At 40.1% G+C, this 25,850-nt stretch overlaps 1 protein-coding gene across 2 annotated transcripts in view; it reads left to right on the top strand.

Annotated features, from left to right (window-relative positions):
* fras1 (Fraser extracellular matrix complex subunit 1) overlaps nt 1-25,850 on the top strand; it is a 323,395-nt gene that overhangs the window by 210,782 nt on the left and 86,763 nt on the right. For both annotated transcript variants that reach the window (XM_063490043.1, XM_063490042.1), the window contains exons 28-30: nt 9,402-9,725; nt 23,109-23,268; nt 23,472-23,650. In XM_063490043.1, coding sequence (XP_063346113.1) covers nt 9,402-9,725; nt 23,109-23,268; nt 23,472-23,650 — 663 coding nt within the window. The remainder of the gene's footprint in view (nt 1-9,401; nt 9,726-23,108; nt 23,269-23,471; nt 23,651-25,850) is intronic.

The raw sequence follows: 25,850 nt of genomic DNA, 5'->3' as shown, positions 1-25,850 counted from the left end.
CTTTGCAATTACGCAATCTTATCTGCTTTCTCATACAACATTAGCCGAAGCAGCTGATAAGGAAAGAACAGGAACTTGTGTGTGTCTGTGTTTTGACTGGCACTCCACCAGTTTTCTACCAGTGCAAAATTAATTAATGTCTGCAGCAGATGATTATCATTTTATGATAACGATATATAATTATATAAACACCACCGTGTTGCTTTCTTCAGCAGTGCAAATTAGTTCTGGTTAACTTATTATCTGACTATAAACAGATGTAGGATGAGGCCAGATATCCCGTTCTTTGGTATAAAATTTGTGACAAGTGTTTGGAGTTGTTATAAAAGTTATTACTGTTATTAAAAAGTCATGCATTATGTTACATATTTACCACCCTGGAGAAAGCGATTTAAAGTGTGACATGGCCTGGGTTCCTATGTGGTGTTTATTTTAAATGTTTGGTTACTCTTTTGGATATTTCTTATGTTGCCATCTGCTATCTTGTCTTCATCTTTCAAGTTTCCACGTCCTGTTTTGTTGCCATAGTTGCTTCACCTTTTACTCTGTTTTTTACTTCCTGTCTTTGTCTTCTCTCCTTTGTTATTGTCTGTCCCACCTGTGTTTTATTTAGGCTTCAGAGGTCAGATGAGATGAGATTAAGGTATCCAGAGTACCAGACTGGGTGCCACTGGTGTTAGCTCAGAACAGGAAACTGAGGCTATAGTTCACACAGGCTGACCAAAATTAGACAATAGAAGACTGGAAAAACAACACCTGATCTGATGAGTCTTGATATTGAGATGGTAGCATCAGAATTTGTTGCAAACAACATGAAAGCATGGATTCATCCTGTGATGGATCACCAGTTTAAGCTGGTGTTGGTTGTGTAATGTGTGAGGGATATTTTCCTGAGAAACTTTGGGCCCCTTAATGCCACCTGACCATCATTTAAACATTTAAACACCACAGCCCACCTGAGTATTGTTTCTGACCATCTCCATCCCTTTATGACCACATCTTTTGATGGCTGCTTCCAGCAGGATAATGTCATTAAGCTCAAATGATCTCAAGTGGGTTTCTTCAACTTGAGAATGGGTTCACTGCACTTAGGTGGCCTCCACAGTCACCTTTAGGATGTAGCGATGAAAAAGAAAGCAATAACACAACAATTTGAAAAAACATATTATTGCAGGAGTCAAAAGTCTATACTGACAGCTTAGAGAAGCAGCTTTAACAGTACTTTCAACAAATAATAAACATCATTAGAAATACAGTACTCAATCCCCAAAAAATGAATAAGTTAAACCAATATTATATTAATGTAACTGAAAATAACAAGTCATTTATGGATAAAACCCTTTTTATGGTGTTTCAAGCAATGATTGAAAGGATTATTGCACCGTGATGCTTATTCTTCAAACCAATGAGCAGAGATGAAGTTCCTTAATACCTCCCTTATTCCCCCTGCTTACTGCAAAGTCTATTCGCCAATACTGCTACTACAAGATGTTGTTAAAGGGTCTGGAAAACAATGATTGATTCTTCTATAGAAGCAGGATGGGGTATAATTGGAGGCTACAGCGGTACAAGCCTGACTGCTCATCACTCTTAGATTGGGCTCTGACTGCTGGGCCGGGTTCAGCATGCACTCAGTTTTAAATAACGTCGCTCCGTGTTCCTTGTGTAGCTTTATGTTACTGCGCCGTCTGCACAGATGCTTGAAAACAGTCCATGTCACAACGTTAGCAGCAGTGAACGGCTGCTTCTGGCCTGGATGCAGTTTGTAACCATCGCATTCTTGTTATTTTGTGCAATAAATAAAAATTATTTTTTGATTAGTAACTGTAATGTGATTACAAAATATAGCACAGTAATGCCATACACCCAACTAGGGCTGGGCCATATCATACCGTTCACGGTAATACCGGTATAATGTTGGGCAACGATAAAACAATGAAATATCGCGATAAAATATGGGTAAAACGCGCATGCGCAGTGCCTTTGTTTTCATACGCACATGCTGGAAAAAGCATGGCGGCGACAGAGAATGAGAAGGGCGAAAGCGGATCGTTGAATGAAACGATGAACCAGAATTGGTTTGTAAAAATCAGTGGTGTGGAACTGGTTTAGCTTTCATCCGTCAGATACACAACAAAGCACTATTTTTGGTAGAGCATGCTAGCGGGCCGTCGTTATTACCGTGTTTTTTAGAAAATACAGCACACTTAAAATCAATCCTTTGATTTTTCTGAAAATCGACAGTGCCCCTTATAATCCCGTGTGCCTTATATATGAATTCTGGTTGTGTTTACTGACCTCGAAACGATTTTATGTGGTACACGGCGCTCAAAAGTCTGTTAAATGTTTTAGTACGACTTTGCTAAGCTATGAACCCGCACCGCTTGATGGATTGTCGGAGCATTACGGCTATCGTAGGCAGGAGCCTCGCGGAGTGATACGTACTGTGCTTCAACATAATATTACTGTATTGTGTGTGTATAACCTCTTTTTAAGTTTCGTGGATATTATACATGGTTATGCTGAGGATATGTCGGCCAATTTCCACTGGAAATGCCTTTTGGTTAAACTGTCAGCAAGGAATTTGTATTTGCACTGTTACATCTTTATATAACTTTAATGCACATAAACAGCTGCTTGTTTAAGTGAAAATACATTGATGGTTTTTTTTTTTTGCACTAATAAAGTTGTGGAGTTGTAAAGTATTTTGTCTAGTGTCAATTATATCATCAGTTACATCGTTATCGCAAATTTTCAAATGTATATCGTGATAAATATTTTTGGTCATATCGCCCTGCTCTACAAACAACAGTGTTTGTGGCATTTACTGTTTTGAAAAGATGATGGAAAATAGACTTTATGCTTACTTTATGCTGATGACTAATGACTTCCCTCTCTGAAAGGCATTAGTGGACAGAGGCTGTTAATGGAGATGCATTTGAGTTTTCATTTTCCAAGAAAGACTTATCTTTGCACAGTTTCTGCAAGTTTGTGCGTGGTCAGCTTTCATGCTCCCACACAGTCTCCAATATTTCTGATGTGCAGACAGCTACCTGCTTTTTTTGTTCTGGGAGTAATTCACATACATTTCTAGAAAAGAACATTACCTCAATATACGCTATTTTTTAGTATTTGAACTTCTTCAGAGAGACAGAAGGGAACATGGTGATTGCTCCTTTCAGTCCACATCAAAGTGACTCACATACACTGATGTAACTTTCAGTGTTTTTGTTGTGTGCACTACAGTTTTCTTTGAAAGAAAGTAGATCCTGTCAATGTGGTTTCAGAACATTTCAAGCTTTATGGGCTTGCTTTGAAAGAAATCTTTCAGTGGTAGAAACGGTAAGATGTGCAGGACGGCTTTTTGATTACGAGCATACTGAATGCATTCTCGATTTTATCTTCATCATCACATTCATAATATATTTTATACAGAGAGAGTTATTATGCACACACGAGAAACTATATTTAAAAGATGGACGCTGTGACATCATCATCCATTGGTTTGTGTACTCACCATATTTAGACAAAAGAGTGGAGTGGTCAAATTACCTGAGTGAACAAACTACAGCCATAAAATGTGAGTTTTTCTAATTAATGATAAGCAGTGTTAGACTACTGTTACAATATTCATTACATTACGTTTGCATGGCTTTGCAACATCACCCGTGTAATTAACAATACAACTCTGAACTTTTTATCCTCCAACATATCTGGATAAATATCGATCCCTGAAGACCTTTCTTTTACTAACATGTTTAGATGTTACAGTAAAAAATAAACAGATTCTAGTGTAGGAATGAGTACAGGTAGAAACGTACAGTCCTACAGGCCTGTTCATCTGCTTCATCTAGTAAAAATCAAGCTTTAGTTGGTCGGTTGAGGTCTGCAGACACTCAGCTTGAGCATGAAGGATCCAGAGGTGATCCGTGTTCAGGGCTCTCTCGCTGATAGCGTCGTGTTAGTATCATGGATTGTTGATAAACAGAAGAAAACGTGTTGCTTTGTCAGGTATATCCTTGATGTCATGTTCTCAGCGGTTTATTGTTGGTTCTGGACTGAGCACAGTTTGATTTTTACCTTCATATTTTTATCCCTGTGTGCAATAAGTTAGAAATGCTTTTCACTCCTGCATGGTTGCTCTGTTATTTTTGTCCGTTGCTGTGCAAGTACACATAAAAGCGCACATTAGATTTTTCTCCGCACTCATCGTGCAGGCAGTTAAAGAACTGTAGTGTAAGTCACGAGACAGTTATTTGGTTAGTAACTGTATTAAATTACTCTGTCTAGTGAAGCTATACACCGATCAGTGAATGCTTGAGTTTGCTCACAATAATAAAACTATGAAAATGTCAGTACGACTACAAGGCAACAAAAGAAGTATTAAGCATTAAAAAATAAATGTATATTCTACATATGGTAATATCTGATGAACATGTGTCTTAATAAGTATACATTACACAGCTATAGCTGTTCTTTTTTCACCAGGATGTTGCCCTTATGATAGTAAAGAAGTATCACAGCAGCAGGGAATCAGTTGGGGGGTCAGGGATTATTGTGAGTGTAAAAGGCTGGGGGAAGGATACTGCAACATCTTCTGGCTGTTCTGCATCAAATGCTGAAACCAACATCACAAACATGGTCCATAGATCCAGTTTAGTGACTTAGATTAGCAGAAGGTAAGCTAAACCCTTCCTGCTCCTGACCCTGCTTACTTTACACATTTATAATGTTTAAACAGGTGAGCTGTGTGAAAAATGTTATGCAGGAGGAAACTGGCTGCATTTATTTTTTATTTCATGTTAACATCCCACCCTGTGGGGTCTGCCTCAAGTGGTCATTAGAGGAGCTGCAGCTTTTGGAATTTAAGCATTTGTTTTAATTTTGCAGCCCAGAGGCTTGCACCTATTATTCATGCATAATTTTTATTTTGTCCCATACAGAGCTGGAAAAACCAAACTACGCCACACACTGACTCTAGTTTTTAAGGGTGCTGTTGAAAAACTCGACTATACAGCAGGGAGAACAAGACGATTTCTGCTTATGCAGCCTTTCCTGTGTAGCTAAAAGCAAAATAAAATACATTTTTAATTGAAATCCCTATCAGATCGCCAGCCAGCAGGGCCTCCGAATGTAATAGCCTCAGGAATGAAAGATCTGAGCTGCAGATAGCCTCTCTCCCCCCCTCTGACAGGACTGGCTGCTTCTTTTGAAAAAACTTTCTAAGAGTCCAGTATCTGCTGATGGCATTTCTACTGAAGAGGTTTCTCACATACAGTGTGAATTCGGACACTTTTTAAAAATTTTTCTTACCATATCTGCAGCACTAAGTCCTTTTTGCTGTGGACTTTGTGCATTGCGCTTAGCTGTCAATCAATACCAAGAAGCCGTCTACCTTTATTTTCTGATGAAATTCAGTAAAAAGACCAAATATAACCAAGCCAAAACTATAGGCAATCTGTGAAACGGTCATTTTTTAATCATACGTCCAGGTAGACTGCAGTTCAGTGGTCTGTGCTGTGATGGTTTGACACATCAAAAACACTAGAGAAAAGCTGCAGATGAGGCAGACACAGGGCGGAAATTGGCTTTGGAAATTCTTCCACTTTGTTCCCCTGAACACCATCCAGCAGGAAAAACAAAACAAATTAAGAACAAACGAGAAATAAACTCAAAAACAACCACACAAAAAGCCTCTCCCATCTTCTTGAAGTACAGCAGAGCCCCAAGGGCCCCGTGGGTGATGACAGCTGTGCCAAAAATGAACCTCACTTCACCTGTAAGGACAGGATGAAAGGTTAGCCCTCCCACCTCAGCGTGCCTATGTTTGCTTTCATTTGCCTCAGGGAGGAGACTTTACCGGTTGCCTTTCATGCGTTAGCATGTCTTAGCACGATTAAAAAAGTAATAGCACACACACATACACTATTTCAGCCCCCACCAGCACATCCAAAACCTTTTGTTTCCCCTGTGAGAATTGCAGAAATGACGACACAGGATTAAGGTGTGCGCCTGAGGAATAAGTTGTCTGTCTCTTGGAGATAACTCCTCTGACGTCTAAAGATTTGTCAGCACATGGCCCCCTTGCAGGGCAAGGGGCTGCAGATAACTGCATGCTCCTCCTGTGTTTTTGTGCTTTGTTTCAGTTCTGTCTAGAAATTTCAACCAGGGGTCACTTTGGTTTAAAGACACACAGAGGGAGTGTGTGGGCATGACTTTCCCACAAGTCATCCTTCTCTCTGGCGCCAGCTTGTTTCATGCATTGCCCTTTGCTCGAGTTGCTGCTGTAATGCCAGAAAGCTGGAGCTCGGCCAACCACCGGCACACACTGCGAATTGGACACAAGCCCTGTGTCAGGCTGAGCGGCTCAGAGCTCGGTACCTGACAACTGTTTGATTCAGGGCCACAGCAGACTGGCATCTCCACAGGGACAGCCTATGCATCTCTACCTGTACCTCGTCTCTGCCAAGCTGCTCTGCTAACAAATGTTTTGTGGAGAAGTTGTATTAAAATGAACTTTAGCCAAGCCGTTTTGCTTCCAGACTTTACTTTCCTGGCTGTGTTGTTTTCCTTGTCACATACTTAAACACAGGAAATTAAAACATGCACCTGTGATTCCTTTTATAAGTACAGGTTTAGGTTTACTTTCCCCTATGGAAACAAAAATGTGAGGAGTTCAGTTTCATTTTTATTAAGTTTCACAACAACAGTCAGCTCTACATCCTACAGTAATACAGAGAAAACCTCAGCAGTTACACGGCCCCCTATGAGCAAGCACTTGGAGACAGTGGAAAGGAAAAACACCCTTTTAACTAGAGATGGCACGATACCACTTTTTTATGTCCGATACCGATACCGATATCATAAATTTGGATATCTGCCGATACCGATATTAATCCGATATAGTGTGTTTTTTAATCAATAAAACTGTTTTTTTTTAATATCTTGCTGCATTTTGTATAAGTTCATACTCAAGTTTAAATAAACAACAACACTAAAGCTATTCTGTTATACCTGTATGTAAAAAATACACTGCACCCAAAATATTTCATAGTTCAGCAACACTGATCAATCTAATAAACTTAAACCTACTCCATCCTTCCTATTCTGGTATTTTAAAGAGTACTTAGCAGAAATATTAAGCAACCTAACTAATAGGGTTGCAAACTCCCAGCAAAAAAAAAAAAAGGGAACCACCCCCACCCTCCACCTCATGATGCTTAATCGACGTAATCAACTTTAATTTGATGCAGTGTGAAAAAAATGCACAGAAATAAATTATTTTTCAAGAATAATTAAATATATTCAACATCTTTCTTCTACAGAATTGCAAACTGCACAGATGGTATCTTCCCAAAGGAAAAAGTACTATAGCTTACTAGGGTATATTAGACTTAACAGTTACTATATACAGTAATGGACTTCTATACATTTTACATCAGATTAAAACTTTGGGTGTAAGATTCAGATAATTATTTATTAAAAGCTAGACATTTTAAATGAGAATAAGAAAGATAAGTATGTCTTTGTGCCCCCTTTTCCCTGTTAATGCCCTATCGGCCCCCCTGGCTAAACTTTGCTAGATCCGCCCCTGCACAGTTACCAGCCGTCAGCTAGAAAAGGATCCTGGTCTAGAAAGTAATATTAAATAAATTCTAACAACAGCTTATCAAGGTTAAACGTGCTGCTGTTGTTCAGCCGCTGGTTTCCTCTTTCTGGTGCAAAGTGGGCCAAAAACAAAGAAGAGAGACGGACTCGCGACAGAAAAGCCGATCAGCTGATCATTGATCAGTTTCATGATTGAAGTAGCAGCAGGAGAGGGAGGGAGAGAGAGAGAGGCAGTCGCTCCATATATCGGTTGTTAAGCTTAACGTAGGTACGCTTTACAAACATTCAGAGATGAACTTACACACTTGCTTTACTTCTCTCTGGGATAACTTCCTCGGAGATGAAATGCTGGTTTGGTAGCGAGGCTCCAAATACACACAGCCGCTCTATCACGTGATGCACACTGCTCCGACGTGCTACGGTTATGAGCCGAGTTACGTCGTGTCGCAAGTTTTGTGAGGTGCTTTTTTGATATTTAATTGATCGGATTACATTTTTTAATTTCTCGCCGATATCCGATCCAGTAATTTAGGTCAGTATCGGACCGATACCGATACGTAATATCGGATCGGTCCATCTCTACTTTTAACAGGAAGAAACCTCCTGCAGAACCAAGTTGTGATTAAACATCTTAAGTGGGATGCAAAAGATGATCGGATTTCTCATTGGACCAAAACATTCCTATGGAAGAAAGAGGGAACTAACCCTCAATCACATGAGAAGTCTGTTCTATTGATTCATCCACAGAAAACAAATAAAAGAAAATTATCGTGTATTAATAAGAAAGAGGCCTTTTCTTACTTGTGATGCTTAGTTATGGGGTTGGGTGTGGTTAAGCAGAAAGAAAATAGTTCCTACTCTCCAAACAAGGTTTGTGGGGTTTTTGAGTAACCCAGTCATGATTTCTGAAAAGAGGGATTCCTGCTGAGTGCAGTTCAGATGTATTTTTAAGTGCTTTGAGCGCCACAAAGCTAGTGCTGTGTATTTCCTCATAGCCAAGAGAAGGAAGAGATCTCTGCAGTCAAAAAGATCAAGACCAGGGTTGTACGTGTGGAACCTGAGCTAGTCCACCGAGGGTGATCTCAGGCTGTTCATCATCTGTTTATGAGTGGATTTCTCACTAAACTTACGTAATACTTTCTGTTGTTTGGAAAAATTTTAAGTGCATGTGGTACAGAGTTTATATCCCCGTTGGATCAGGTGAACACTCTCCAGTCGTCCTTGTACTTCTTACATCTAAAGAGGAAGAACAATGGCAGGTTGTTGTTTTTTACATATGCTTTATTTTGAGGTGGAGGTTTGACATCTAGTCTAGATAGATTTTATTTTTTTAAGAAGAACAGTTCATTTTAAAAGTGTAAAGAATGTGGATAAAGTTATGCTCTTGTTTACAACGCGAAGCCTCCCAGTCCTGCTGGTGCTCCTAAAATGGCTTTGTTAGCAAGATGAAGCATTTTGCCATCTGTAGTGAGGCTTCAGGTATGCCTGAGTGCAGCTTAATGAGGCGCCCAGCTTCATCTCCGCCTTACCTTCATTTCTTCATTTCCCTTGGCGTCAGCACAGCCCCCGTGTCCCAGTTCTCTGGGAAAAAATACATCATGTGATGATTTGAGTGTGTTTGGGGTAAATTGCTGTATCCCCCTCTGCTGTCAGCCAGCCTTTAGAAGTGTTAAAATGTATCTAAGCTGTGTGTTTCCTAAATCAAATCTACCTCTGTCCTTCACAGCTGTCAGGTTATATTCAAAGCTGTTCCTCCTTCTTACCTATAATCTGTTTTTTAAAATCCTTCCCAGCCCCCGAGAGTCGTGACCTTCTCTCCTCTTACTGTGGAGGGCCGTGGCAGCCTGGCAACCATCACCAAGTCGGTCCTGCAGGTCGATGACCCTGACAACGCAGCCGATGTCCTGGTCATGGTACTTGAGCCGCCCCGCCATGGCCGGCTGACCCGTCTCCACAGCGACCGCGCTCTCAGCCGATTCAAGCTGGAGGAGCTGTCACGGGAACAGATTCAATACATCCACGACGGCTCGGAGGGGGCAGAGGACGGGGCGGTGCTGCAGATCAACGACGGCCACAGCTACAAGAATATTCTGCTCACAGTCCAAATACACCACAAGGTAGGATGGAACGAGGGGAAGGATTCATGCTTCATGCCTGATATTTGACATTTATATATAGATTTAAAATATTAAATTAACAAGATTAGTCTGCATAGTTCAGCATAATTCATTAGTTTGTATACAGAAAGATGAAGACGCGCACATAGCCAGCATGACAGCACCCATGGGATGAAGCCTCTTTGTGACCCCTATTAAAAACAGACATCAGGAGCTTGGCTGAGAAATCAGTGGGCACTGCATGCTGGTCACATCCTAAAGCATGCTCTGCTGTATTCTTGTTTGGGGTTTTTTGCTGTAATTTATGAAATAAAATTAAGAAAGTTTAGTGAGTTCACAAGTGAAGCAGTCGGGTTCATCATCAGAGGCTGGGAAGCGGCGCACTCCACACCTCAGCACTCAGTGACTCCGCCCTGTAACTTTACGTGGTCTGCACTTCATGGTGAGACGTTGAAGTTTCTTTCACTTCCGCTCTGCAGTAATGCCACTTACAGTTGATCATGGAATATCTCTGAGAGAAGGAATTTTACAAACTGACTCGATGCCACAGTGGAATGCTATTACAATACCACGCTTAAATTCACTGAGCTCTTTAGAAAACGACACATTTTTTCACAAATGCTTGTAAAGGCCGACTCCATGGCTAGGTGCCTGATTTTACACACCTGTGACAACAAGACTTTAAAATACCTGAAGTCAAGCATTAAGACGTGTGGCCCTCTGAAGATTTGGAGGACGTGACTGGGATAAGACAGGTCTCAACGTAGGCTACTGTCCCACCACCTGGACCCATGGAAATTTTCAATAATGATATTTATTATGATGTAGAAAACAACAGTGTTTTGTTGGTGATTGTAGCTTGCAGGAAGTAGTATTTATCAGTGCAAACAATGTAACTGATGACACACTTTTTCTGTTTAAAGTGTGACTCTATCACCACAAGGTGCCAGCAGCAGCAATATAGTGCAATAGTAATTACATACCATAATAGACAGTGACAGCTGCACACTATTGTTATATAATAAGACTGAAGCATTTTTTCTGGCTGGATTCTTGCATGTTAAAGCTTTTAAGCAGCTGCTTAAAGCGCTGCTTTTCCACCAGATATCCACATTACTGACTTCCATCCAATGCTTGCTCAGTGCTAATGCCACGTAAAATGTGTTTTATAATATATTATTGTGTGTTAATTTATTTCCCCCCCTAAATTTCTTTAACTTTAAGTCATATTTGCTGCTTTTATACAATCTGTGTGTTTCTTAAACGTTACAGCACTCTGAGCTGCTGGGAGGTGCTATACAACCAAAGGCAGTTATTATTTTAACGTTTGCAATCTCTACGTCCAACTTTAGCACACGATTTGATGCATGACATGGTTGCTTTCAAAATTTAAACAGGAAGTAATCATTAAAAAGCACCACTGACATACTTTTAGATTCAAAGAGAGATGTTTTAAAGGCTCTCTGGTTTTAATTTAAAGCTGTCCTGCTGCTCAGTGGCTCACTTCAAACATCTCTGCAGAGTAAAAACTGCAGCATTGATCATCTGTTATTACTGGATGAAGTTCTTTCCTGGACTGTACACAGCTGAGTCAGATCAGTGTGCTGCACCTCGAAGTATCAGCACCTCACTGCCAACTGTAGCTTCGAGAGAAACCAGAGCAATTGATTTTTTTTTCTTTTTAATCCTCTCGTATCATCTCAGGAAATGAGTCAAATCCCCCAAAAATCACACAGAATGTGACTAAAAGTGAGACTTCACACACACAGAAATGTTTGTAATGTGCAATAAAATTAAATTTAAATGCAAATACGCTTCAGCAGCTGTGGAAAAAAAGACATTATCTACAGCACCCACACTCAAATGATTCTTTTATAGTTAATATTCGTGGCGTAGAAGCCATATCAGTGGAGAATTACACGGATAAATCTATTCCAAAATTTGCTTTATAAAATCAAAATTGTTATGGGAGTTGAGATATCAGCAGTGTAAACAGAATTTCATTTGCATTTCCACCCATTTTACAGTTCAGTTTCTCTTAGTGGAAACGTACTCTCACTTGTCCTCTGGCAGCAGGAGAAGCTTTTATGTTCGGAAGCGGAAAATCCAAAGGAAAATGCCTATTAATCGGTTTAAGATTGAATTCACGTCAAGCCTTACGTGTAAGCTCAAGGAATGATTTCTGTCTCTGATTCAGCAGTTTAGAATTTAAAAACCTAGTTAGAGAAAGATATTTAATCAAAACTATAACAACATGTAGCACTGTGAATTTTGGGGGGAATATTTTCATTGCAATACCAACAGTGAGACTTCTCATTGCTTCCAGTTTCATCCTCCAGCTTGAAAATGACCTCAAAGCCAAAATTACTGAGTCCAAGGAACAGCAAGGATGAGAGGACCTGAATGTGAGGTACAGGAAGCAAAGTAAAAATCTAGCATGCGGTCTTTAACCTGGACAGGGGTCATGCATATATAGAAAACCGGCACAGACACCCAAAGCAAAGGAAGCAAAGCACAAAAAGTCAAAGAGAGGCACAAAGAGATCACTTCGAAACACACAGAAGACAAGACAAACACATGGAGAGGTGTGTCTACCAATCATACTGACTGTACAAAACACAGGAAACAAAACAATGCTGGAAGTAGAATTTACTGAGGCGTATGAACGAGATTTCAAAATAAAACAGGAAGTGTTTAAACAGAAACTCCAAACCGTGACAAAGGAGTCCTACAACAGATAATTTGACTCATCGTAGGAGCTCAGAGTAGTGCTGTGGATACTTTACAAGACTCAGAGGTAATTTGTAGAATCATTTACTGGAGCTTGCAAACAAGGAGGACGAGGAGGTCAAACGTTTGTCTTTAAAGGTCATTTCATCGCTGTAATTCTGTAATTCTTCAGACAGAAACTCTGTTTATTCCTCCATGGGCATATCTGGACCTAGAACAGTCCCACAGGATCCAACTTAAGGACACAAGAAGACTGAGTAAAAGTCATACACAAAGATACTGAAGAAAATAGTAACACAGGGAACACAAAGTAAACAACAACAGAGGCACAAAATATTATGGAATCGCCACACTTGGAGGATGTTCATGCAGCTTAAATTATTTTAATTACTGGCATGTTTTTTCCCAACGCAAGCTGAGGAAAATTCCACTCTGTGCCACCCCATCGACCCTGTTACCCTGTATTATACACAGATGCCAAAGTCCTTAGGCTTCACCTAACACGGCTTTTGTGAGAAAAAGGAGACCTTCTCTAAAATTCCCCATTGAGAGGGATTACATCCAAAGAGTTAATGTCCCTTCCTTCTATTTAAACCATTTTAAGCTACCCAAAATTTAGCATTTATCACCCTGATTTCACTCGACCTGTCCACACAGTGTGCTCTAAAAAGCCGTTACCTGCAGGCGCAGTCTGACCCCCACATGCTTAACCACCGTTACAGAAAGAGCAGGTCAGGCCTCTAAAATCTCAGCCGTCAGTCCTGCTCTTTCATCGCTCCTGGTGAGGTTTTTTTATGACAAGGATGCAATTATCTTGCAAAAAGCGCTGACCATTGTGACCGAAAGGGGAGCGGAGTGTTTCGCCTGAGACAGGTTTGGCATCTGAATTACTAAGCATTAGCACAGGGACGCAAGGGGTACAAGCTTCCAATACCTAAGACATCTAGACAGATGAAAGTCAGCGATATTAATGTGTGCATCTCTGCATGTGTCTGCACTCCATTCATTGAATGCAGTCTTAAACTTGAGAGTGAGGATATTATTTTGGAAAGTGATGCCTGGTTTTACAGCAGAAATAAACATCTTTTACAGCATGGTACAAAAAAAGCTCACTATGGCTGATTTCTCCTTTATATCAACTGGACAGAGTGTTAAATGTTTTTATAACCCAACTGTTTACATTTTATTGAAGCTTGAAGTTGTGTATTATAAACTTTCTGAGGTCCAAACACCCCTAACCTTTGACTTCTGAAGATTCTTTGGGCCAAGGACATGTTTTCTTTACCACAGAGGGGAAAACAGGGGCCATCATTTACTAAATGAACACCATGCTGTAATAACTAAGATATGCAACCAGTGACTGAGCTCATAATCTCTTGAGAAAAGTGTTTACTGAGTTCGTGTAACAAGTGAGCGGAAACGAGCTTCCATACCTTTCATATGTGGAGGCTAGCCGAGTTTGTTGTTGTTAGCTGATAACTTCACCTTCCTGTGTAGAAATAGTCGGGCTCTAAAAGATAAGATTTTTAGAAAGTGCACACTAGTTATGTGTCATATCTTTAACAAAAAAATTTAAACAACAAGACAAACATCCCACGTCATTTTGTGTAGCATAGAAGACTTTTTCCAGCTCACACAGTCACCACAGTTTGATTTTAGGAGGGCAGCTCTGTTTGTCTGGCTTTGTACAGATGGTACGCTTCAGGCTCAACTCCTCTGCTTTCTCCTCTTCTGTAAATCAATATCATCCCACACACACTTACACATACCAGTCTCCATTTACTGTAAAATGTCCTGATGCTGCATTCTGTCATGCATGAGGAAGAGCAGGATGGAGAGTGTGACGGAAAGCTGAACGAATGTCTGTGATTTATGTCAACAGCTTTTGGACGAGTCTCGGCTGCATTGTTGTCCCCACTTCCTCTCTGTTTGATCTACATGAGTACATTACCATAGTAAAGACAGTAGGGGAATGTGAGAAGAGTACCAGATACCACAGTCATTTTTAAAGAAAGAAAGGCCTTATTTATCATGTCTTGTACAGTTGTAAGAGGAGGTTCTATATGTTATAACTAAGTTCTGAGCCTTAAAAGTTATGGACTTCATTTTCCAAGTTGATGAACTTAAAAGCAAAAATTTTCAGAATTTCTATTTCTGATTATGTAGAAATTGTTTCGCTTTTTCTTTATTTACAGTGTTTTGCTGGTGACGTTATCCAGGTTGGTTATCAAGGAGTGGTTATGCTAACACTTTGGATAACATTTTTTTTGCAAAAAGCCATCCTTTATATTAGTGTTTGTGTCCAATGAGCCATACTTTCCTTTTAACGTTCTCTTGAGCAATAAAGCTCCAGGCTTTCTGAACCAATTTGCAGTCCACTCCTTGCACATGACCATTTTCAGGGGAATTTATGTGTTTGTTTGTTTGTTGAAGCACTTAATAAATGACCCATAAATCATTCAAGCATAAAACAGACGCCTAAGTCAAGGGATGAACTGAATCAAAAAGGGTCTCAGTGGAAAGGTGGCTGTCGAGAAGCCGTTCTTAAGAAGGGAAACAAACAGAAAAGAAAGAGGTTTGGCAAATTACACAAGAACTGGTCTGAAAACCAGTGGCAGCGGGTCTGATGGAGCGATACATTTTTGGTTCAGATCGTTGGCAATATATACAGAGAAGAGCAAGAGAGAGGCACAACACCGAGAGTCTACAGCCATGGTGGAGGCTCGGTGATGGTTTAGGGCTAAATTTCAGCCAGTAGTGTGGAGAGCTCGTTAAAATTGAATTATTAATGCAGAAAAGCACAGATTTTTATCCACCATGCAGTACCATCTGGAAAGCATCTTATTGGCTTATTGGTTTCATTTTTTAGCATGAAAATGATCCCGAAAACATACCTGAAGACTACCTTAAGAAATGACAGCATTTAGAATAAAGGTGGTCATACCAAATATTGGCTTTCAGGCTTGCTGAATTGTACAAAACTCTGTTTTTACCCTATAATGTATTTCTATTTATGTTTGCACACGTTTCAATAAATTGCTACATCTGTTTCCCATTTTCCTAGAAAAACATAAAGAAATTGGGGGCTGGCTCAAGGCTTTTGCACAGTGCTGTAATAAAACAGTGGCAGACAGTAGTGCAGGACAGTCATGTGTATATCTCCTTTTCTTTGCAAGCTGGCTCACAGTGTGCAAGCAACAAAGCAGTTCAATTAATGTCATTATTAACGGTGGTTTTCTGAGTTAGTGCAGCGCTTCTTTTAGCCTTACAGCGTACACAAGACTTCCCCAGACTCGTACACAGCGAGTATTATTGAATACAGTATTATAAAACATGTAAAAGTGTATCCCTCCAACCAAAATCGCTTTCTTTGACCTTTTTATGACATATTGAATCAAACAGTTAAGTTGGTAAACATGAACGTGCTGTGTGTAGTTTACTGATGCCTCACAGGATTTCTCTACATATTAAATTTCTACAACAATATACGAGACGTGGCTTAACCTAAAGCTAAACACTGAAGGCATCGAGTTGAGGAAGGTTTTTTGTAAATCACAAAATCAAAAGTAGTGGTGCACCAGAGAAAATGGAAAGTAGACACGATCAAAGGCAATAAAAGCCTAAATCCAGAGATAAAGCTCTCAATAAAGACTTCATGAACCTTGACTGCTCCTTCAGCGCTCAAAGATAAAGCCTTGAGTGATTATTAGCTCTGCCTGGATTTTAACAAACTCGGGCCGATGAATCTTTTAATTTTGGAGCGTGGCACTGTGTGGAGTGCTTTGTTCTTCCAGGGCCACCATCCGGGCAGCAACAGTAGCTGTCGATGCCAGGGCGTCTCAGGGACAATGGGCTTTCCTGAAAGTTGGATTACGGGGCTGTAAAGCAAGGGACTAATCAGGCTGATAATGACCCTCTGATGGATGGACTTTCTCCTGATGGAGCCTGAGCTCTGAGCTGAGCTGGGGCTCAGCTGAATAGGAAGCAGGACTCTTGGCTTTCAATTACTGTCTCGGGGAGAACACTTTTAGCCTTTGAAAGACCCTCGGGCTCTTCTGTTCCTCGGCTCAAATGGAAGGGAATTAGTTTTGTTTTTTTGCTCACCATCCAGCTCTGGAAGCAGATGCGAGTTGCTGAGTTAAGTTTGCAGAAGTACAATTATTTACTTTATTTTCAAATTGTGCTTCAAGTCCATATTCAGCGATTACACCCTGATTTCTTTCTGTTTACATATCCGACATGTTTACTTTTACCAAACGCTCCGTCGCTTTTACTGGACGCGTCACTGAGATCAAATAAGAAAAGGTTGCTGATAAGAATTCAGTCTTCATTTGCTGACTTTCACTCGTTGTTTAACAAGCCCATCAGCTCACCCTGTGCACCGCTCACCCAGAGGAATTATGGAAATATGACAGACAACAATGCCATTGTCATCACAACAGCATGACCATCCTGGCGGGCAGCTTGCCAATGTTTTATGGATGACTCTGACTTCATCTGTGGAAAGTCATTTATTTCTGTTTTTGTGGATTGTGGCCAAAAGCCTTGTTTACGGTCCATCTCAGGCCCCCGGGCTCAAAGTCCTTTAAAGGTCTCGGATTATGCACTTTTTCTGCATCTGTCCTTGTGAATACTGTGGCTGGGGATAAAAAATGTTGTTGACAAAAGTGTTTTGTTCTTTTGTTGTAGCATAGTTGTTCGTCTGATGCATGCCGTATTGGTATGGGGAACAAGACTGAACATTCGACCCCTTAAAGGCATAAGAAACATCATTATTTTATTTAGTTTACTCATTTTCTTTAGACGTGAGGAGAAAGACAAAGTCAAACATCTTGAAGTCTTACGTCTCAAGAAGTCAAAATAAATAATGACTCTGCGACAAAATAAGAAGGTTGTGTTAAAATCTGAGGCATGACGTGACTGGCTGTCACATATGGGACGTTGGCGTGTTGTGGTAAATCTTTAAGGTCTCAGCTATAGAAACAAAAAGACTGGTAGTCAGTTAAAAGCTGAGACTGTGTTTCCAAGTACAGCATGGGGACGAAAAAAGAAATCACCCCATATACGTGTGGGATGATTTTCAATGTAAGTGTTAAGAAATGAAGGATTTGGTCTTGTTGTGCTTGGTGTGACTATAAAAAGGCATTGATGCACAGTGTATACTTTGTTATCTTCTGTAATATTTTCTGCATTAAACTAGTCTGGAAACTTTGAGAGGACTGCCGCAAAAGTTATATCACAACATGCACCTAAATCTGGCGATGACTTTTTATAGCAATTCATCATTTTTTTCATCACTTTTTTCTGAGATTTACGAAAAAGTACCTCGGCAAACTTCACTGAAATAAATAAACTCATTTTCGAGAGTGAAAAACTCGGCCTCCTCTGGAGCCCTAGCTCTCGGCCAGACCTTACTGCAGAGGCATCATTCAAACTTTAAACGGGTCACAAAGCTTTGGGCTTTGCGCCACAGTCACTGTAAGTTTTGTAAAACATTGAGTGTTCTCATTTTTGTAAGCCTGGAGATTATTTGAAGAAAAAATGGCTTTCATATTGTCTCATGGCCAGACCTTTCCCTCTATATATGCAATTTATCCATCAAAATGTGGGCATTTTGTGCCCTTTTACCTGATATTACTCTTGTACTCTGTGTTGTGACAGAAATCACCTCGGCGTGCAGAGTCCTGTGTAAAGAGTCCCTATAGAGTGTCATTAATAAGCAGCTTCCAAATTTCAGCCTATGGTGTCTCCTTCCTGCAAACATGTCAGTGTAATACACACTAAACAGGTGAACAGTGTGTATTTGGTTCCACTAAAGTTAAAGGATTTTACTTGGTGGCCCGTATAATGAACCTGTGAACAATGATCTTAATTTAGTAAGTTATTTATCCCTCAGATTCTCAGTCATGTCCATCACTGATGATCACGTCTGGTTTGAAATGACCAAGATACCATCCCGGTGGCTACAACCAAGTTTTATATTGAGTCTATGGTTCCACTATGTGCAAAGCTCTACTGCATATGTTCTGTTTACCTTCGTGTTGGATGAGCGTCCATATGGCAACCGGCAGAATTCAACAAAGGTTCAACCAGTTGTTGCTACAATTACTGATGTGGAGATCGCCTTGAAAATTATTAGTTATTCATGGCTACAGTTACATCGTTAAGACAAAAGAACACTCCAGGCAACTCAGAGAAAAGGTTACTGAAAAGTGAAAGTCAAGGGATGGAGGAAAAAAAACGTTTCAGAGTCACGGAGGACCGCCTGGAGTTCAGTTATATCTGTCATTACGAAACGAAAGGAGAATGGCACATGTGTAAATCTGCCTAGAAGGAGACAAGCTGGGGGCACCAAGACACCTCTAAAGGAGTTAAAACCTTCAGGAGCTGAAATAGGAGAGATTCTGCATACAGTCAGTGTAAACTTTATCAGAGAGTGGCAAAAAGAAAGCCACAGTTAAAGAGATCTCATATTTAATCTCAACTACAATTCCCCCATGGGCATGTGGGACACTCCGAGGTCACAAGTCTAAGAAGTTTCTTCACTTTGATGGGTCTCGATGTTGTATTTTACGCTGCACGTCAACACAAAAACGGCGCATGGTGGTGGCAGGATCATGCTGTGGGCTTATTCTTTACAGCAGATCCTGAAAGGCTTATAAGTACACAGGGAGAAATAATGAGGCAACATCATAGAAGATCCTGCCAGACAATCTGAGTCAGTCTCAGAGAAGAGATTTAATTTGCACGAGAACAGTGACATAAAATGAACAGCAAAAGCTACACAAAAATGCTTTAAAGTCAAAAATGAATGTTTCAAGGTGGCCGAGTCAAAGCCCAGACCTGAAACCTCACAGAGCTTCGGCAGTTTTGAAAAGACGAGTCTAGTCAGATTGTGCTGTCCAGATGTGCAAGCCCGTCTGAGCCCTATCCATAAAGGCTCCATGATGATTGGATGTGACTTGAAGCGGGTGAATGTTTGTGCAGTCACTTATTTTGCATCATTAATAATTAACTGCTAATTTTAATTAACAGACAGACAGAAATGTATGCATTGCTCTGTGCATTTGACCAGGAGAAATGTTTAATGTGCTTCAGTGAAGGATGTGAAAACAAAACTTCCTGCTGTAAAATTAATGCTGTTTTATTACTGGCTAACACCCGAATGGTGGGTTCCAAAAATCTGTGTGTGGGAAAACCCTGTCAGTGTGTTAATGCAGATAGGAAGCCTATTAGAGCAGTCCACGTTTCAGGACTCAAACCTCAAATGTCTTCATTTATGTTGGTTATTTGGAATTGCAGTTTAATGTTATTGATTTGGCATCATTTCCAGAACTAAATCACAGCCCACTTACCCCCAGAGACAGTGAGTCAGTAAGTTTAATGAGCAGATTAATGAGTAGATCCTGACTATGGAGGTCTGTCTCTAACCTACTTTAAAACCCGTTTGTTTAGTTCATCCTCTCAGGTGTTTTCTCAGTATTTCACCTTCTCTGTACTTTGTCAGTTTGTGAATTATGCTACGTAAATCTAATTTCTTTACTCCCAGAGGTCAAAAGCAATGAAACTTCCATGAGCATGTCATTTTCTTCGCACCTGTCTGAAAGAGATTAGATTGTCTGTCTACCTAATGAGGCAACACAAATCTCACATGGAAAAAAACTAATTAGATTTGTGTATTATCCAAGAAAAAATGGGAAATTTACAACCTGGAGTGCAGCTGCAGGTCAGAGAACGTTAGACATCTGGGGATGTTAGCCATGATTCCAAACAGGTACCTTTGATCGGTTTTATTTTGAAAAGCGTGCTGCTTCTGGGTATGAATGTCCTTGAGAGACCTTGATGTTCAGCCTGAGAGTTTGATAATCTCCTGGATGATGTGGGCTGTGAGCTAACAGCCTGCCGTACTGACTTATGTGTTTTCTCTTCCTGATCTGTGATTCTTTGCCTTCTGCTGCCACACTGAAATAATGTGATTTGGATCAACCAGGCGGCAGGCAGAGGAGCCACAGATGGTCAGCAGGTTGTTATCTTCAAACACAGACACCCACATGTGCAGCGCACATTCAGCGTCGCACACCTGTGTGCACTCTTGTAATGCATTACCACCTACTGCCACAGTGTTTATGCCACTGATATGCTGATTATCCTCTGCAGTAAATAGCCAGGTGTGTGTGTGTGTGTGTGTGTGTGTGTATGTCTGTTTGTGATTAAAGCCTAAGAAAAACCTCTAAACTTCCTAAAATAAACCTGATACTGAAGTAATGTGACTGTTTAACTCTTTGAGATCCAAGTACCCCTCACCCTAATAGTACCAGATTATTCTTATTATGCATTTTTCTTCTGCTTTCTCTTTTCCCACCATTTTTAGTTCTTTCTCCCACAATGCATTTCACACTTTATAAATTACACGCTGTACCATATTTTTATATTTATTTTTTTACAGTGTAGCTATAGTATTTAACATTATATGTAGTGTGATTTTATTAATGTATGTGAGAAAGCATAGTTGTGCCTCCTCAGCTGAAAATAATGTAAAATTACTTGTAGAATTTGACCCATAAACGCCTGTACTGTGCAGGCAATTTCTATAAATATAAACCTTATAATCAAATATATAATTTATTGCTTATGTTAACGTATAGCCAGGTATCTTTTCTAGACATCCGAGAATTGTGTCATATCTGTTTTTATTTAGACAGCGGCATGACACAGTGAGCAAGAGGTCTAGTTTCAAAACCTCCCCGACAGCAGGAATTGTCTTTGTTGAAATGCCCTCAGGCGATATTGACTCATCCACCAACTCTGTGTGCTCTCTATAGCTAATCCTGCTCTTTGTTCTCCTGGAGGGGGAACTCTGTCGTGGATCAATAAATCATCACGAAAATAAGTCTGATTCTGAAGTTGAGCTGAAACTTCTCAAACAAAGAAAACACATATTGAGGTTTTTTGTGACACTTCATTTCTGATCGGTGGAGCTCAGGGTAGACTCACTGCACTCAGGCGATGCTGAAGCTGGCAGACAACTTCATGAAAGGCTCACAAACTTGAGTTCAGGACAGATGTGGATTAAAAGAAGCCAAACAGTAAAGTGAGTCTGGCATCGAGCTGCATCTGAGGATGAAAGTTTACTGACACTTATCATATTGTATAGTTTACTGTGTCTGAAAGCTAATTTAATGTAAACGAATGTGATGCCGCTGCACCTGTTTAAAGTTTTACATAAGACCTCCAGTAAATACCTGGCGTCTGTGAAGATTTCAATGGTAATCAGGGGATAATGCATTTCATTTATTTATGGTTAGTGGGATTGGATCCACCATAACTTCTTACAGTGTTCTGGAGCAATCCACCGTTAGATGGTCGTTAGAAATGGATGGATGGATGTTGTCCTTCCAAAATTTTGAGTTACAAACAGAAATTTACAGAAGCACTAAGACAACTCATAAAAGCACAGGTTTATCATCCACTGAGCGTAGTGTTCAGCCCACAATCAGCTTCGCAGATATGCTGAATACGTAAGTTGCACTAATTAAGCTTCTTAAGCCTGTTTATAGTTCCTGCTCAGCTGCAAGCTGCTTTGCAAGCCACCTCCAAAAAAGATCCTGCTTTTGATGCGATGTTTTATTGTTGCCGTCCCCGTTTTATGCTTCCCATTTATGCATGCTTTTGATTACCATGGCAACTCCAAACCGGGAGCCCAGTTCAGTCGTCACCTTAAAATTGTAAATTAACCTCACTGGTAATCCATTTGAACAGAATACAACTTAGTGTTACTAAAAGCCTGAGACGAGGAGATTATTGACTGACCGCTTTCCCAAAGCATTCCTTTCTACCTTTGCATTAAAACTCTTACTGGACGATGCTAACAGCATCAAAGGAAAACACCTGGGTTGGTGACAGCTCTCCTCAGTGTAACAGTTAATTGGTGGATACTTCCTAAACTGTAAATAAGCTTTTACTTTGAAGGACATGTCAACATCAAGGTCTCAACAGAACGTACCAAATGTAGAAGTGCAGATACAGATACTAATTTAATGATTTCAGTCAGCTTGAACATCTGTTATGGAGAACACAGACAGAGAAACATAAAGGGGGAAAAATGAGCTTGTTGTAGACATGTGACTTTGCCTGTGAAAAAATGAATATGAACATGGTGAAAGAAATCGCTCAGAAATAAGTTAGAATAGTTTCTATTGTGAGCTCCAATAGATTTTGTTGTTTAATTCAATTACTCGAGCTATAAGCAAATATTAGATGGCTCGTGTCCAAGCCATAGAGAGTATAAAGGTGGTGTAAAAGTGGAATTCAGTGAATAAATATAATCGTCATTAACATGAAATCATTATCATCATTAAATTAAGATAAATAAGCACCGCTCGAATAAAGAAATCCAGAAATGACAGAAATAACATGTGGGATGACAGCAACACCTGAACAGAAGCTCCGACTCAATTTATTGTATTTACCACCACATTCGGTTTTAGAGGACGTGTGGGGACGTCCCAGAACTGAAGTAAAGCAACAAATATAAATTAGAGTACATGGAAATGACAGTCTTCTCTGGGCTTTAATGTTTCCCACAGAGATAATGTTAAACTATTTGAAATTAATTTTGATTAATTTGATGTGTGTGTGTTTGTTACTTTTCAGCCTGGAGACTCTCCTCACATGCTGTCCATTCCAGTGACCTGGGTGAAAGAGGGAGGCATGGTGCGACTCGGTAAAAAGTACCTGCAGACAGACTTCAAAGGAGTCAGCACTGATAACATTGTCTACAGCATCCTCCCCTCAGAGGGGCAACCCAAATATGGTACCTTAACACTCAGTGACACTTTCCTTTAATATTTCCAAACAAGCTGTTTTATCTGCTGAATGATTGTAATATTGTAGATTTTCCAACAGTTAGTGCATAATTAATTTCATATTTAATTTCTAAACTTTATTAAACATAAATTTTAACTCTAATTTTACTTTTAAGGCAAATATAACATCTTGCTCACCTTCTCCGCCCAGGTGAGGTGTTGCTGGTGTCCATGCCATCTGACGGCCCCCCAGAGGGTTGGCTCCCCTCGCTAACAGACGACCGCAGCTTTACAGCAACGACTTCCTTCACGCAGGAAGACGTGAACGACGGTGCGGTCTGGTACCGCCACTTTGGCACCGGCAGCATCGGTGACTCCTTCCTGTTCCAGGTTAGTGCTGATGCACCCTGTCCACAGAGGACCAGTTTCACACATGCCTTTGTTTTGGCTCCTGGCAGCTGAGATGAAAAGATTATGTTTGAGTTTAAAGCATTTTACACATTTATACAGGTGACAGATTAAAGGAAAAAACCTCTAACTCCTGCAGGGAGAGCATACAGCTCTATTAAAGCTCTATCCACAGTGTCTTATTGTTTTGTATACAAAACTGAAACAAAGAAAGCTGCATTATTCAGCACAGACCGTCAAAACTGAAAGTGAACAGAAAACCAACTCGAACCATCACAAAGTTTCTTTTATTATGAAGTCGTTGCAAAGCAAAACCATCAAGTGTCAAAACTTAAAGTAAACATATGCAGATGCATTAAAACATGATTAATACAATGTAACAACAAAACATATTTACAAGTTTATAACACATAAAATATGACTTTCATTATTTTCTGGATATTTATGTTGAACATGACTAAAATTTTAGATGGTAAGGTCATATTATGTAAGCCAGAGTGGATAATAATGTGGTCATCTCAGGCATAAGACCCACCCATCTGTCATTCAAACCTTCTGTTTGTGTAGGGTAGCCAATCAGAAGAAAGCTGGCTTAAAGAACTGTATAAAGCAGCTGAGTTGCTGCACCGAACCCAGTTTAAGGCAAATAGGGATTATTTTTGAACTGAACTGCGGGGGTTAAGATATTTTTGCCACTGACTTTGTGCTAATACCACTGCAAGGTATCAATATTTTCCAAAACCCGATAAAAGAAAATGAATACGAACTGCGCCGTGAGATGAAACTTCAGGGGGATAAGAAATAAGAAATGGAGATGATGACAGGCACACATTTTGCCACATTTTTCTTGTAATATTTTTTCTTTTGTGGCCTTGTTCTCTGTTGTGTTTCTCTGTGTTTATCTCTTCTCTCCTTTCTAAGTTTCCAACCTTTCCAACATCTCTCCCTCCAGCTCGTCTTTCACCACTTACCGCCTCTGCTCTTCTCTCCTTTATTCTTGTAACCGTTTGAGACAGTGTGTTTTATAGAATGCTATAAAAATGTTCTTTGCTTTTTATTTGAGAAAGTACAGCCTGCTTATCATTCAGCATTTGTTTTATGCACCAAACACTCCACTACTGGTTTAGTGTCTGTTAATGCAGCCGGCATTTTGGCTGGATTTATGCCTCCTGGTTTGTTTCCCTCTTTCCTCGTTCCAGTTTTTTCACTGCAGATTTCTTCCCCCTCTGTTCAAACTTTCCGTGTAAAGCATAGGCACTTAAAATCCACCCATAGTGGCCTATCTCGATTAGCGTTAATGACACCAAATTACACTGAAATTGTTTTCAAATTCAAGACAATTACACTAAAACCGATGGCGCATTCATCACACCACGGTTAGAGTGTTTTCACGCCAGCCTCGGCTTCACATCACCTCCATTAGAAAAACAAAAGAGGCAGCCAAAAGCTTGTAGCTACATCTAATCATCCCTCACACTCCGTCCAACCCCTCACATTTTGGCTTCATCCATCAGGGTAGATGCATTTCAATTACACAGTGCTCAATTCAAATTAAATTCGAAAGTGTCTCATCATTTCTCCGGGAAGTGGTGAAGACGTGACATAGAGAAGCGAAACCCATCAGCGGGTTTTGTGCGGTTTGTTAAAGGTAACGATTAAACTTGACGGTTTGTCAGGGTGGTATTATTGTCCTCCTCTGGATTTTTATCAAAAGCATGCGATGCCTTCTTGGAATGGGTTGATTTGAAATTCACTTTGGTTCTGCAACTCTGGGCTCTGCAGCAGAACGGAGGGTGCTCAGCAGCATTCTGCACATAAATCAAAAGCCATGTTCAAACCAGAGGGATCGGGATCTGTGCCCCTGCAACTTTTTTCTCTCACGCTTGACTTTTATATTGTTGTTTGGAAGCTGAGGAGTGTCTTAAGCGGTTTATCAGGTTTGTTAATGGGAAGATGACAGACAGCTATGTTACAATCACAGTAAGTAGACAGCTCCAAAAACAATTTAAAAGATTTATTGACAAGTTATTTATCTTTCTTTAAGCAGGAAAATATGACTGTTGAGATTAAAAGAAAAAAAGAAGAGCGTGCAGCAGTACAGTCAATAGTTGTTGCATAAACTAAATACATACACAGATACACACAGTTTGAGAAACCAGGGATCGAACTGCCTGCACTAAAT

Source organism: Pelmatolapia mariae, linkage group LG12 (genome assembly GCF_036321145.2).
Source record: "Pelmatolapia mariae isolate MD_Pm_ZW linkage group LG12, Pm_UMD_F_2, whole genome shotgun sequence".
NCBI lineage: Eukaryota > Metazoa > Chordata > Actinopteri > Cichliformes > Cichlidae > Pelmatolapia > Pelmatolapia mariae.
Note: the sequence above shows the minus strand (reverse complement) of the source record. Positions and strands in the feature narration are given on the sequence as shown.